This window comes from Microcebus murinus, chromosome 18 (assembly GCF_040939455.1).
Source record: "Microcebus murinus isolate Inina chromosome 18, M.murinus_Inina_mat1.0, whole genome shotgun sequence".
NCBI classification, from domain to species: Eukaryota; Metazoa; Chordata; class Mammalia; order Primates; family Cheirogaleidae; genus Microcebus; species Microcebus murinus.
The window spans coordinates 2594093-2607665 of record NC_134121.1 but is presented as its reverse complement, the minus strand read 5'-3'; the positions used below and the strand labels follow the sequence as shown (position 1 = coordinate 2607665).

The following is a 13573-nucleotide window of genomic DNA, read 5'->3' as shown; positions in this document are numbered from 1 at the left end:
TGGGCAACAAAGCGAGACTGTCTCAAAAAAAAAAAAAAGAGAGACGTGGAAATTATTTACATGATGAAAGATTTCAGAACTTCAGTGGAATGAGCTTCACGCCAATGCCATTTCAATAGTGATTTATTTCAGTCCACATACTTTCCAAGAATGTCCCCATCTCTAAATAAGAAATAATCCTTGTCATCTAGAACTACTTTGGTGCCTCCATATTCTGGGAGGACTTTGTCTCCAACTTTCACACTAACTGGTTGAATCTCTCCACCCTTTCCTTTGGAGCCCGATCCAACAGCCACTACTGTTGCTTGCGATACTTTTCCTTGAGATTTTTCTGAAGCATAATGCCTCCTTTGGTTACAGTTTCGGCTGCACTCCTTTCAACCGGTAAAGGTCAAAAAGGGAAAGAAACTCTCTAAATGCTCGTCCTGCCATGACTCCCGCCGTCCCAGCTCCTACTCTGCTCTCGTGCGCCGCTGCAAGGAGACCCCACGGCCGGTTGTTCCTGCAAGCCCAGGGCTGCAACCTCCCCGCACACCGCTCCCTGCGAGGCGTGCTTGTCTGCCGCGGCCCTGGCTGGCAGGACAGCGCAGTCCACTCCGGCGACGGCCCTGCTGTGGGGCCCGACAGCCACAGCGGGCTTATCGGGATCTGCAGGGCGGGAGAGAAGTGCAGCGTGGGGCGTGTTTGGGGCCCGACGTTCTGCAACCAGAAGGCCAAGGAAGTTTCAGAGGACAGGGCATCCTCCGGACAGGATGAGAAGAGGGTGGACGTTGGGTTTCTGCGGTGGCGTGGGCGGGGCTGGGCTCAGCCCTGCAGGACTGCAGCCTGGCCTGAGCGGGGCAGGACACCTTAGTGAGTCAGGAGGCACAACGGCGAGTGTTGGAGGCAAGGACCCTCAAAGACCCTCAACTCTTTTTCCATTAAAAAAAAAAATCTTGTCATGACTTTTTCCATTAAAAAAAAATAATAAAAAAAAAAAATAAATAAAAAAAAAAAGACCCTCAACTCCCCTATGACTCGTCCTACGCACGCACGGGCTTCGCCCTGGAGCTGGGAATGCAGAGCTGTCAGCTCACTCCCTAAGGCTGGATTTAAACATCTCTTTGCCACCCCACCGAAAGGGTGAATGAATGATCCAAAGGACACATGTCACACTCGGGCTGTGTGGGAGCCACATGGATGGTTTATTCACCTGGGTGCGGGGAGGGGGTAGCGTGCTGAGTCCAAAAAGCAAGTCAGCACAGAAGGGGGTTTACTGAGGGTTTTTATAAAAGGGGACAGCCGACCCCCTCCCACCTGCCCTGTTCAGTTCTTTGTTTCTGGGCCAAACAGGCAGGTGAAGAATCGCTTCCTGCTACGTGCAGCACGGGACGGTGGGCAGAACGGCGGTTTGTAGTAAATTATTTTTCAAATGGCCAACTCCTACGGCCCCTTTGACCCAGTCACATCCATCCTTCTCGTGGTCCTTATCAGGAGAGCTGGGCAGGGATGGCCTTGGCCTCCATCAGGGAGGGAGGGGGAAGGAGTGCTGGCTGCAGCTTCTGTTAGATCTACAATGTGGGGGCTCCCCAGACTCCTGCAGCTGTTGTTTTAACAAAAGCCCAGGTTTTGCGTTAACCACATACTTTTCAGGTTCCCACCAGGAATAAACCTAACACCCACCATTCCTCTAAGGAGTAGATAAGCATAGAGAGAAGGGGGTTGAAGGGACACCCCCTGGGGGCGTTAAAATGGCCTCAGAAATGCAGAAGCCACCCTCCTTTGTGGGGCCTGGTCTCCCCCTGGGAGGACTCTGATTCTTAGAGGTTGTGTTGGGTTTTGCAGTTCGGGCTGATCAGGAAGCAGACTCAGCCTGCGACTTGTCCAGGGTGGCCATCTGGTAGAGCCAGTGCCCCTGGACCCCACCAGGCTGTGGTGCCCTGGTGGCCCAGCACACCCTGCTGGCCCCGCCCCTGAGGTGGTGACTCCACTGGCCCTTCACAGACTGCCTGTGACTTGGGGCCAGGCTGCCAGGCCTCCTCCCCTGGACCTTGCAGTGCCCCTCAGGGCATACCCAGGAGGGGCCACTGGGCCTGGGGCTGGCTGTGCCTCTGGTCTGGAAGGGGGTCCTGGTCTTGGCCAGCACTCTGCCGGTGTCCCCCAGGCCTGGCAGGTGGCATGGGTGGCACAGGGCAGAGGCACCTTCTCCTTCCTCCTGACATTCCTGTAAGGGGTCCCGGCAGGCACTGCGTGCAGTCCAGGAGCCGTCTCCCCGGGTCCTGGTGACACCCTCTTCCACCAGGACCAGGAGTGCAGCCTGTGGCCGCCCTCTGTCAGCTGGGCTTTGTGACGGGGTCCAGCCGGTCCCGCCTGGCGCCCCCTTCTCTCATGAGAAGCTCTGTCTTGTGGGGCACGGCTGCATCACCCCAGGGTAAGCCCCAGTGGGGGAAACCGTGGCCGTGGGGTGGCGTGGGGTGGCTGGTCGTGTTGGTCTTTGTGGGAAACACAAAATACTTGGGACCTGAGCCAAGTGCCCCAAGCACTGCCCGGAGCTCAGATGTAGGCCTGGAGACCAAGCACCAGAGAAGCCCGCCCAGCAAGGGTGTGGGCGCTGCAGGAGGGGCATCCCAAGAGGGGCACCCCAAGAATGACAGAGCTGGGGGCGCCCGGCCCAGAAGGAAGGACAGTGCACGTGGAGAGGGTGGGGAAGGCGAGGGTCAGAACACTGGGTGGCAAAGGGGTGGGGTCGGCTGGGACAGTCAGCACCGAGGCGTCTGCCATTCCCTTATTATTAACCCTCCAAGGGCTCTGGGAAGCAGCACTGTGAGCCTCACAGATGAGGAAACTGAGGCACAGAGGGGACGGGGTGCGGGTGCGGGTGGAGGTGGCCTCTCCAAGGCAGGTGTCTGAGCGCCCAGCGCGAAGTGTCCACCGCCCTCGGGTGCAGCAGCCACTTGGTCCGGTCCGCACAGTCCCGGGGCGATGGGCTGGTGACCTCCGCCGCGCTCCCAGTGGCCTCCAGCTGGGCCGAGTGACCCGCCTCGCGTGCGCGGCCCTGGACACCGTCCGAGGTGCTGGGCGCTCAGGAGATCCCGGAGAGCGACATGGCCGTACAGGCCGGGGTCAGGGGTGCGGGGACGGGTCCTGGCGGTGGGGACCGCAGGGTGCGGTCCGCTGTGTTCGCGATGCCTCATCCAGTGCGTGCACGGGGCCCGCGGGGCGGGGTGCGGGGCGCAGGGCGTGAGTCCCCAGGGCCGGGGCCCGGGCCGGGTGCGCGTGCCTGGTTCCCGCTGCCGGGTCCCGCAGGGCGGGGTGCAGGGTCCCGCGGGCCGGGTGCGCGGCGCCTGCGTCGGGATGCGCGAGTGTCCGGCCGCCGCCCTCCCGCCTCTTCCCGGCCGCTCCAAGTTTCGGTTTCCCCTCCGGGGCCGGTCAGGGCGCGCCTGATCGGCCCCAGCGCGGGCGGAGGAGTGTGTGGGGGGGGTACCCGGGCTCAGACCTAGACCCGGTCCTGGACAGGGACGGCCGCACCCCGCGCCCGCGGCTCCGCCCGGAACCTTCACTCCAGGGATTGCGGCGCCTGAAAAGCGCAGCTGCAAAAGACGGGTCTTTCCCCACGGTGAGTTCTCAGAGGAAGGCACCGCCCACCCGAGCGAGCGGCGAGCGGCACCCGCTGGAGGCGGCAGGGGGGAGCTCCAGGCCTGGCGGGGGAGGGGCAGGGAGCAAGTGCAAAGTGACCTCCCCGCCCCCGCTCTTCCATGGGGGTTGGGGGATGGGGTTTGAAGCAGTGCCCGGGGAAGAGAGCCGGAAGTGTCAGCCAGCTGGGGGAAGAGTTGGGAGCCTGGGGCACTCGCCTCTGTCTCTAGGCTCCTTGTGCAGGTTCCGAGCAACTAGATGCTTGGGGGGGGGGGATTCCTGAGCCTGTTCTGAGTTTCCTTGTCTGCCAGGAAGTGCAGTATTGGAGAGGGAAACACTTTGGGTGGAAAGAAAGAGGCCCTGGGAATGGGGAGTCATGGAAGATGTTGGAGTGAGGGAGTGCCCAGGCAGCAGTGGTGGTGCTTCAGGGGATGTGTAGAGAGGGGGAGGGGCGGCATGGGGGCCGGGGCCTGGCTGGGGCAGGTGTAGGGAGTTTTAAGCTCTCCCTCTACTCTCTGAAGGAGAGAGAACTTGAGTCTCTGGAATAAAATGACAGTAGACAGATGTCAGGAGTAGAGGCCTCCAAATTTATTGTGTGCAAACGGGAGCCTGACGCAGGAAGGGCCTGGTGATGGCAGTTTTCACAGCCTCGGGCAGGGGCCTAGGGAGGGGGTGGCCTCTGGGTAGAAGGTGTCTTGTCACACAGATGCAGTCTCAGGGGATCTCCTGCCCCTCTCCGCAGAACTGCTGGGGCCCCTGGCGTCTCTGGCCGGCCTCTCCTCTCTGCCTGCAGGACCGTCCCGCGGTCCCTCTCTGAGCAGGCGCGGGGCCTCTGCTGGAACACGGTCCACGAGTATCGAGTTCCTTTGTAGCCACAGAAGTGCTTCCAGGTGGCGTGGCTTAGTCTCCCGAGCCGGTGAGGCCAGGCAGCCGCACACACCTCGTCCCGTCCCGGATCTGCAGGCAGGAGCTCACGGTGTGCTGAGACCACCGGCTCTGGCCGCTGCTCCGGCAGTTGTGGGTCCCGGGCCAGCAGACAGGGCGGTGGGTGGGGCAGGGCCCTTGGGAGTCTTGCCGTGCAGAGAGGCGGTGGCCATGAGTTGTCTGCACCCTTGGCCTGCACACAGTAGGAGCCTTGGAGGCCGAGTGCCCAGCCCGAGTCCCGGCCTTGACCCGGCTTAGCTGAGCCCCCCGCCCTGGTTTGATGCCACCCCCACAGAGGCTGCTCTGAGGGCAGAGGGCAGCGCCAAGCACGGGGGCTTCACCGGTGGCCCCGTGAGCTGTGAGAGCTGTTCCCGTCTTGATCCTCACCTGTGGTGGGGGACGAGGAGGCCACCGCCTTGCTCTGGGCACGCCTCCAACGCCTTACCTGCCTCCAAGCCCCCTCCTCCCTTCAAGTTCTCGGAGGCTGTTTCGGGGAAGTGACAGGGACGGGTCTCAGACTTGCTGAGCTGGGGAGGCTCAGAGCTCCGGGGCTGGGGGCGGGGTGTGGGCTGCAGGGGGTGGGCGGGCAGGTGAGAGAGGAGCTTGGGATGGAGAAGTGACAGGGCTACTGGCTATAGGGGATGTGCTGGGTTTCCATTGACCAGGGGACCTCTGGGCCACTGCAATTTCACTTTCCCAGAAAATGAAACCGAAGCCGGTCCTGGTCACATGACAGCAGGCGAGATATATAAGGGGCCGCCTCAGACTCCTGCTCTTGCTTCCAGACCTGCAGCTGGGCAGACACGGCCTCCAGCAGCCCCCGCCGGAGGCATGGAGTGTCCTTCGTGCCAGCATGTCTGCAAAGAGGAAGCCCCCAAGTTCTGCAGCCAGTGCGGACACAGACTGCCTCCTCCTGTGGCCCCCGTGGCAGGTGAGGCCCCGGGGAAGATGGGGACCCAGTGGGGCAGTGGGGACCCCCGGAGGTGGGCAGCCAGCCTGTCCTGCCGCCTTTCCAGGAAACGGGAGCCGTGGCCAGCAGGCAGCCCAGGCAGGGCGGGGTCCGAGGTGGCTAAGACTCCCCCGAGAAGCACTTTCCTTAGAAGAACAGTTTTATTGGGTCCTTTGCTGGAGGAGCCTGTGGCTTGTTAAACTTTCGGTTTCGTTTCCTAGTGAGAACTCAGGGCTCTGCTTGCCCTCGGGAAGGAGGAGTGTCCGGCTGAGCTGAGGGGTCTTAGAGGGTCCAGCGGGTGCCATGGGGAGTCGGAGGTGTTGGTGGGGCTGTGTTTGGGAGGGCCAGGGAGGGAGGCCCGTGGAGAGACGGGCGGAGCAGGGTGTCAGGTGCGCCCACCTGCTGACTGGCCGGGTCCGTCCTCAGTTTCGTTGGCTTCCACGACCTCAGACTGTGGTTCCCCTCTGGGCTGCTCTCCCTGTCTCTCTCGGTGGCTCATCCACTTCTGTGGTTTTAACTGCCACCCACGCACTGGCAGCCCCGTTCATCCTTCCACCCTGAACCTGGCGCCTGAACGCCGCCGCCCCGTGGCCTGGGCGCTGGGTGAACCTTCAGCCCTTCCAGGTGCGGAGCCCGCTCCCCTCCGGCCGGCTGGTCCTTCCCGCTGCCCCCGCCCAGCCCCAGCCTGTCCCCGGCCCTCTCCTTCCTTCACAGCCCACATCTGCCGTCCTCGGGGGTGGTGGCAGTGGCCCCTGCTGGCCCCCGATTTCCTTCCTGCCCTGCCTCTGACACTCGCACAGCAGAGTCAAACCACGAACCCTCCCCGACCCCTCCGCTACCAGTTCAACTCGGAGCGCAGGCTGGAGTCCGTACAGGGGCCCACAGGGGCCTCCTAGACGCTGCCCACCGGTCCTGCTGCCCTGCTCCCCGCGGCCCCAGAGCCCGCCGGCTCCCTGCCCTTCCTGGACACACTCGGTGTGCTGCGACCGCACAGCCGCCGCTTCCCTCCCTCGGCCTCTGCCCAGCCGGCCCCTCTGGGGAGGCCGCTCTGACCGCCCATCGGAAGCTTCCGCCGGCCCCTCCCCAGGCGCCAGGTGCACCCCACCGGCTCTTCTCCTCTCAGAGCCCTCGGGCCACACCAGCGTGGCTTCCTAGGGGACCTCTGCTCCTCCGTGCACTGCTTTGTCCCAGGGTCCTCACGCGGTGCCTGGCGCACAGCAGGTGCCGGCGTTTACTTGCTGCGTGCACCAAAGCAGGTTCACGGGACCCCGTGTAGTTTGTAAACACGTGCTGCGCGGGCGTGTGAGGTGCACGCGTGTCTGCGGCAGAGCTGCCTGCCGCTGGGGACTCCCCGGCGCTGCGCGTGTGTGACGGGGCTGGGTATGAGCCGCCGGTTCTCCGTGTCTGCACAAAGTGCTCGCGATGCAGGTGCCTTCACGGGGCTGAGAGTGTGAGTGGCCACCGCCGGCTGTCTCTCTGATTTTCTTTTGCTGCTGACTCTTTGGGGAGGAACTTGGCTGACACTCAGATTTAAGAGTTTCATCTTTTCTTTTGGAATACTCGGGACTTGATGGGTTGCAGAGCTGCAGGCACACCTGGTAAGTGTCCCAGTGGCTGCTCCCGTTGTCACTTTCTTGCTGTTGAGTTACCCATCATGGGATGGCTGAGCTTTGGGTCACCAGAACGCCTGCCTGGGTGGAGGGCCTTGGGAGCAGAGGGTCTTTGGAGTCCCAGAGATTAAAGTAACAAAAGCAGTCTGCTTTAGCCAGGTGTGGTGGCACCTATAGTCCCAGGTACTGAGGAAGCCGAAGTAGGAGGATCACTGGAGCCTAGGAGTTGGAGGCTGCAGGGAGCTATGATTGGGCCACTGAACTCTAGCCTGGGACAGAGAGCGAGACCCTGTTTCAAAAATAAATACATATGTAGATACACACACACACATACATACGTACATATAGATACACACACGTGTGCATACACACACACATACAAAACCCAGTCTGCTTACCTGGGATGTCCCCAGCACTGCGCTAAGTATGGAGGGAGGAGCTGTCGTAGCTTCCCTTTCACAGATGGCTGAGTGTGAGGCGCAGAGAGGTTCTGTCACTTGCCCCGAGTCACACAGCCAGCGCCTGGCAGAGACAGGATAGAACCCCGCAGAGCCCAGTGCCCTGGCTGGAGCGCAGCTGAGGATTTGCTGCCCCCTGTGGAGCGTGGGAAGGTGGACGCTGGGGTGGCTGCTGCCCGCCTGGGCTCAGTCCCGAGCAGCTCCAGCCCTCCCCTCGGCAGAGTGCAGCGGGGGGAGCGGGAACGGAGGCCGGGCCTCAGGAGCAGAGTTAGCGGCTGTCACAGGGGAGCAGGGCGGACCCCGACTGTGGCCAAGAAGGGCTGTGCCGGAGAGACAGAGCCCTGGGGGGCTGCGTCTGGCTCTGACCCGTTTGGGAACACGAGCAGGCTCGCTTGCATGCTCTGGGAGGGTCCCCTCTCCCTCTCCCCGCCTGCGATCTTATGCGAGGGGCTCGGAGGGGCCGTGAGGGTGACAGGCCTGCGTGTGGCAGAGCGGGAAGAAGGGAAGGCCTGTGTGAGAACGTGGGTGTGTGGCATTTTACGGAATGCCATAAGTCTTCTCATGCTTGAGCCAGAGCCAGCGGCAGCCTTCCTGGGGCGCCCATCCCGGCGGGCGGGGACAGCAGCAGGGCAGCCGTGCCCTCGGGCCATTCAGGGTGGCCTGGGTCCTCCTCACGCCCCAGCCCTGACTCTATTTGAAGGAACGGAAATGTAAGCCAAGGTGTCAGGGATCTGGCTGGGGCCGCTGGGGAGGCAGCCGCTCCTGCCTCAGCCACTTACTTGCAGGTTCACCAGGTGGCCCTGGGCTCGGGCATCCAGACTCGGGCTCGAGGGCGGCAGGAGAGGGGCGCAGGCAGGCCCAGCCCTGGGAGCCGGCAGGGCGGGGGTCTGTGGGGCCAGTGGAGGCCACTGTGCCCTCTGCCCGGAGGCGCCTGGCTGCCTGGTCCTGGGGGTGTCTTAGGTGTCAGTGTGCCTGGATTAAGGGGTTCCTAGAGAACTGGTAAAGCATAACGTTAGGATGTGTCCGTGAGCGTGTTTCCAGAGATTATCGCGTGAGTCTAAGGGGACTAGGTGGGGAAGATCTGCCCTCAACATGGGCAGACACCATCCCGCGTCACTGTTGCTAATTTTGGTAGAGACGGGCTCTCGTTCTTGCTCAGGCTGGTCTCAAACTCCTGAGCTCAAGTGATCCTCCCGCCTCGGCCTCCCAAGTAGCTGGGACTACAGACATGCACCACCAGGCCCTGCTCATTTTCTCTTTTTGTAGAGATTGGGGGGGGGGTCTCACTCGTGCTCAGGCTGGTCTCAAACTCCTGACCTCAAGTGATCCTTCTGCCTTGGCTTCCCAGGGTGCTAGGGTTAGAGTTGTGAGCCACGGCGCATTGCCAGATTTTTGTGTGTTGATTTTATATCCTGCAACTTTACTGAATTTATCCGTTCTGAGTTTTTTGGTAGAGTCTTTATATTTTTCTATATATAAGGTCATTTTTTTTTTTTTTACAAACAGGGACAATTTGACTTCCTCCTTTCCAATTTGGATGCCTTTTATTTCTTTCTCTTGCCTAATTTCTCTGGCTAGGACGTCCAGCATTATGTGGATTAAAGGGGTGAGAGAGGACATCCTTGTCTTGTTCCAATTTTTTTGTGGAAAACCTTTCAGCTTTTCCATGTTCAGTAAGATGATAGTTGTGGGTTTACATATAGAGCTTTTATTACATTGAAGTACTTTCTTTCTATACATAATTAATTAAGAGTTTTTAATCATGATGTAGGCTGGGGGTGGTGGCTCACTCCTGTAATCCTAGCACTCTGGGAGGCGTAGGCGGGCAGATTGCTCAAGGTCAGGAGTTCGAAACTAGCCTGAGCAAGAGTGAGATCCCGTCCCTACTAAAAATAGAAACAAATTAGCTGGACAACTAATGATATATAGAAAAAATTAGCTGGGCATGGTGGCGCATGCCTGTAGGCCCAGCTACTCGGTAGGCTAAGGCAGAAGGATTCCTTGAGCCCAGTAGTTTGAGGTTGCTGTGAACTAGGCTGATGCCACGCCACTCTAGCCCGAGAAACAGAGTGAGACTCTGTCTCAAAAAAAAAGAGTTTTTATCATGAAGCAATGTTGAATTTTATCAAAGGCTTTTTCTGCATCTATTGAGATGCTCATATGGTTTTTGTCCTTCACTCTACTGATGTGATGTATGATGTTTACTGATTTCCATATGTCGAACCATCCTTGCATTCCTGGGATAAACCACACTGGATTGTGCTGTATTATCTTTCTTCTGTGCTGTTGGATTGGGTTTGCTTGTCTTTTGTTGAGGATTTCTGCATCTGTGTTCATCAGGGATACTGACCTGTTGTTTTCCTTTTTTGTTTTGTCCTTGCCTAGTTTTTGTATCAGGGTTATGCTGGGCTGGTAGAATAAGTTGAGAAGAATTCCTTCCACTTCAATTTTTTTGAATTGTTCGAGAAGAATTTATATTAATTCTTCTTTAAAGTTTTGGTCAAATGCGAAACCATCCAGTCCTGGACTTTTCTTTGTTGGAAGACTGTTTATTACTGACTCAATCTCATTACTTGTTATTGGCCAGTATGGGCTACTTCTTCTTGGTTCAATCTTGGTAGGTTGTATGTGTCCAAAAATTCATCTATTTCCTCTGGATGTTTTAATGTATTGGTATACAGTTGTTTGTAGTAGTCTCTGATGGTCCTTTGTATTTCTGTGGTATCCATTTCTGATTCTGTTTATTTGGGTCTTCTCTCTTTGTTTCTTAGTCTAGCTGATGATTTATTGATTTAGTTTATATTTGCACAAAACCAATGTATTGTTTTGTTGAACTTTCGTATTTTTTTAGTCTTAATTTTGTTTATTTTTGCTGTGACCTATATTACTTCTTTTCTCCTACTAAATTTGGGTTTGGTTTGTTCTTGCTTTCTAGTTCCTTAAGGTGCATTGTTAAGTTGTTTGAAATCTTTCTAGTTTTTTGAGGTGGGCACTTATTGCTATAACTTGCCTGTTACCACTGCTTTTTCTGTATCCCATAGGTTTTGGTATGTTGTATTTCTATTTTAATTTGTCTGAAGGAATTTTAAATTTTTGTTTGTAAGTTCTTCCTTCACACATTGGTTGTTCAGGAGCATGTTTTTAAATTTTCATATATTTGTATAGTTTCAAATGTTCCTCTTGTTATTGATGTCTAGTTTTATTCCATTGTGGTTAGATAAGATGCTTGATATGATTTAAATTAAAAAAAATTTTTGAGACTTGTTTTGTGTGCTCACATATGACCAATCCTGGAGAATGTTCCATGTGCTGATTTTTTAAAAAAAGTGTATTCTGCAGCTGTTGGGTGTAATGTTGTGTTAGGTCCATTTGGTCTATGGTGCAGTTTCAATCTGGTATTTCTCTGTTGATTTTTTTGTCTAGATGATCTACCCAATGTTGAGAGTAGGGTGTTGAAGTCCCCGACTATTATTATACTGAGGTCCAGCTCTCTCTTTAGATCTAATATATTTGCCTTATATATCTGGATGCTCTGCTGCTGGGTGCGTATATATTTGCAATTGTTATATTCCCTTGCTGAATTGGTCCCTTTATTATTAGGTAATGTCTTTGTCTCTTTTTACAGTTTTTGAAGTTTCTTTTGTTTATATGTTTATAGCTATTCCTACTCACTTTTGGTTTGCATTTGCATGGAATATCTTTTTCCATCCCTTCACTTTCAGTCTGTGTGTGTCTTTACAGGTGAGGTGAGTTTCTTGTAGGCAGCATGTAATTTTGTCTTATTTTTTAAATTTATTCAGCCAGTCTATGTCTTTTAAATGGGGGAGTTTAATGCATTTACCTTGAAGGTTATGGCTGATAGGTGAGGACTGCCATTTTATTGGTTGTTTTCTGGTTTATTTTTTTGTATATTTTTTGTTTCTTACTTGCTCTCTTATTTATTTTTATAATTGTGTGGTTTTCTATAGTGGTAAGGTTTGATTTCTTTCTCATTCTCCTTTGTGTATTGGCTCTACCAGTGTGTGTTTTATACATTTTCATGTTTTCATGATGGTGGTTATCACCTTTCTATTTCCAGATATAAGCCTCTGTTGAGAATTTCTTGTAAGCCTGGTCTACTGGTGAAAAAGATAAAGAGGCAGAAAGGGATGGCAACTTCTGAGTATCCGTAGGCAGGGCGAGGAGTTACGCCAGGAACTCCAGTAAGCCAGCCCTAGACTGTTCTGTCCTTCTTGCCAATGGCCCTGTCCCTGAGCCAGTCACTGGAGCCAGGGGAAGTACCAGGTTCTGACTGGGTTAGGCCTGTCAGGGCTGTCCCTCAGCTGGGTGTGGTGGGAGGCAGCAAGCTTCGAATCCCCAGTTGATATGAAATATCTGCTGCCCAGAGAAGTAACCGTGGCTGTGTGTTACAACCTTCTCCAGCTTTCATTTTTTACCTGTAATGTTTTTTTTGTTTGTTTGTGTGTATGTATGTAAGTAGAAGTTTAGAGGATTAATTGTCAATTCTGAGCCCTGTGAATAAACTTCGTTAATTCCTGAGCGCTTATATGCCCAGGCACTTGGGCTTCAAAGAGAAATAAGGGCAGCGTGTTCCAGAACTTTCACGGGAGGAAAAAGGCAGTGATGAAACTGGGTGACAGGAGAGGGAGGAGGGCAGGGATTTGGGGAGCAAGTACGCAGGGCAGGGGACTAGCCAGGGCAGGCATAGGGCCGTGGAAAAGACTCTCTGTGGGTGGGGCTGAGAGAAGTTTCTATATGGAAAATCAGATTTGAAATGGTACCGCTGGGAGCATGTGTCAGAGTGGTGGGGTCTCATTGAGACCCAGGGTTTGAAAAGAGGGAGCCCTTGAAGAGTGTCTAAGTCCATTTTGTGTTGCTATAAAAGAATACTTGAGACTGGAGAATTTGTAAGGAGGTCTATTTAGCTCGGTTCTGCAGGGTGAGCAGTTCAAGTGCATGGCCCCGGCTCCTGGGAAGAGCTTCTTTGCAGACTCACAACATGGCAGAGAAGGTCAGAGGGGAAGTGGACACATGCAAAGAGGAAAACCTGAGCGGTGTCCTGGCTTTATAACCCCCGCTCTCAAGGGAACTAACCCAGGCTACGGGGGTCTGCCCCAGGCCCCACCTCCCAACACTGCCACTTTGGAGCTCAGATTTCAGCACGAGAATGGTGGGAACAGACAGGCTATGTCTAACGCATAGCAAGGGTGAGGTTGGGGGGCTCCTGGATCAGGTGCTCAGTGCTGCTGGGTGTCGGCCCTGAACGTGCGTGATTCTGGAGGCAGACTCCTGGGCAGACGGTGCTGGACAGAGAAGTGTCCGGAGAGCCCTGGGTTGCCGCTGGGAGAGGCACCTGCTCCGGAGAGAATGGTAGGAATTTTTTTGGTAGAGGAAGATGGCGTGGCCGGCTCCCTTTGAGAGCCGTAGAGTCTGAGGTGCCACCCATGTCCCTGGACAGCGTCCAGGTGAATATGCTGATGTGGACGTTGTCAGGGAGGGGCTGGACATTCGGCCTGCACCCTGCCTCTGTCTGATTTGCCCTCGTTGTGGGGGGCTGGGGTGCCTGGCCCCTTTCTGCCCACCTGAAGAAGAAACCAGGGCCTGCTCAGGTCAGGGGGTGCAGGAAGGACCTCGGAGGGAGGAGCAGGCTCGCCCCTCACACGCGAGTGGGGAGGGCCGTTCCCTGTGCTGCTCCCTGGCCGAGGCCTGACCCTTCCTTTGTCTGCTTGCAGATCCCGGGCGCAGTGATGCTGCAGCAGCCCCGGAGGGCGGCTTGGAGTGTGGGGAGGAGGCAAAGGAGGAAGGGAGCCCTTGCCTGACCCCAGGCTCAGGTGATTGTCCAGAAAGCCCAGACGAGCCCTGTTCCGAAGCCCCTTGGACTGTCCAGCAGGTGAGTGTGCCGCCCCGCCTCCCCGTTCCCTGTTCTCGCTCTGCACGGAGCTGCCGCCTGGTGCAGTTTCATCCGTGGCTGAGCAAGGTGGGCGCTGCGTCTCCCTTGCTGGCCCCTGTGTCCCCACGGT

The 13573-nt window shown here is 56.1% G+C and overlaps 1 protein-coding gene and 1 pseudogene across 5 annotated transcripts in view; one reads left to right on the top strand and one right to left on the bottom strand.

The window, feature by feature from the left end:
* Positions 1-114: 114 nt before the first annotated feature.
* LOC142861849 (10 kDa heat shock protein, mitochondrial pseudogene) lies at positions 115-480 on the bottom strand (annotated as a pseudogene).
* A 2928-nt stretch (positions 481-3408) lies between these two features.
* The window catches only part of RNF213 (ring finger protein 213), a 94758-nt gene continuing 84593 nt past the window's right edge, over positions 3409-13573 (top strand). For 2 of the 5 annotated variants that reach the window (XM_075993998.1, XM_075994001.1), the window contains exons 1-3: positions 3414-3595; positions 5237-5467; positions 13286-13443. In XM_075993998.1, coding sequence (XP_075850113.1) covers positions 5266-5467; positions 13286-13443 — 360 coding nt within the window. In that variant the 5' untranslated portion in view covers positions 3414-3595; positions 5237-5265. Of the gene's footprint in view, positions 3596-5236; positions 5468-13285; positions 13444-13573 lie in introns of all 5 variants that reach the window. The other 3 variants (XM_075994000.1, XM_075993999.1, XM_075993997.1) reach the window with 3 other exon arrangements.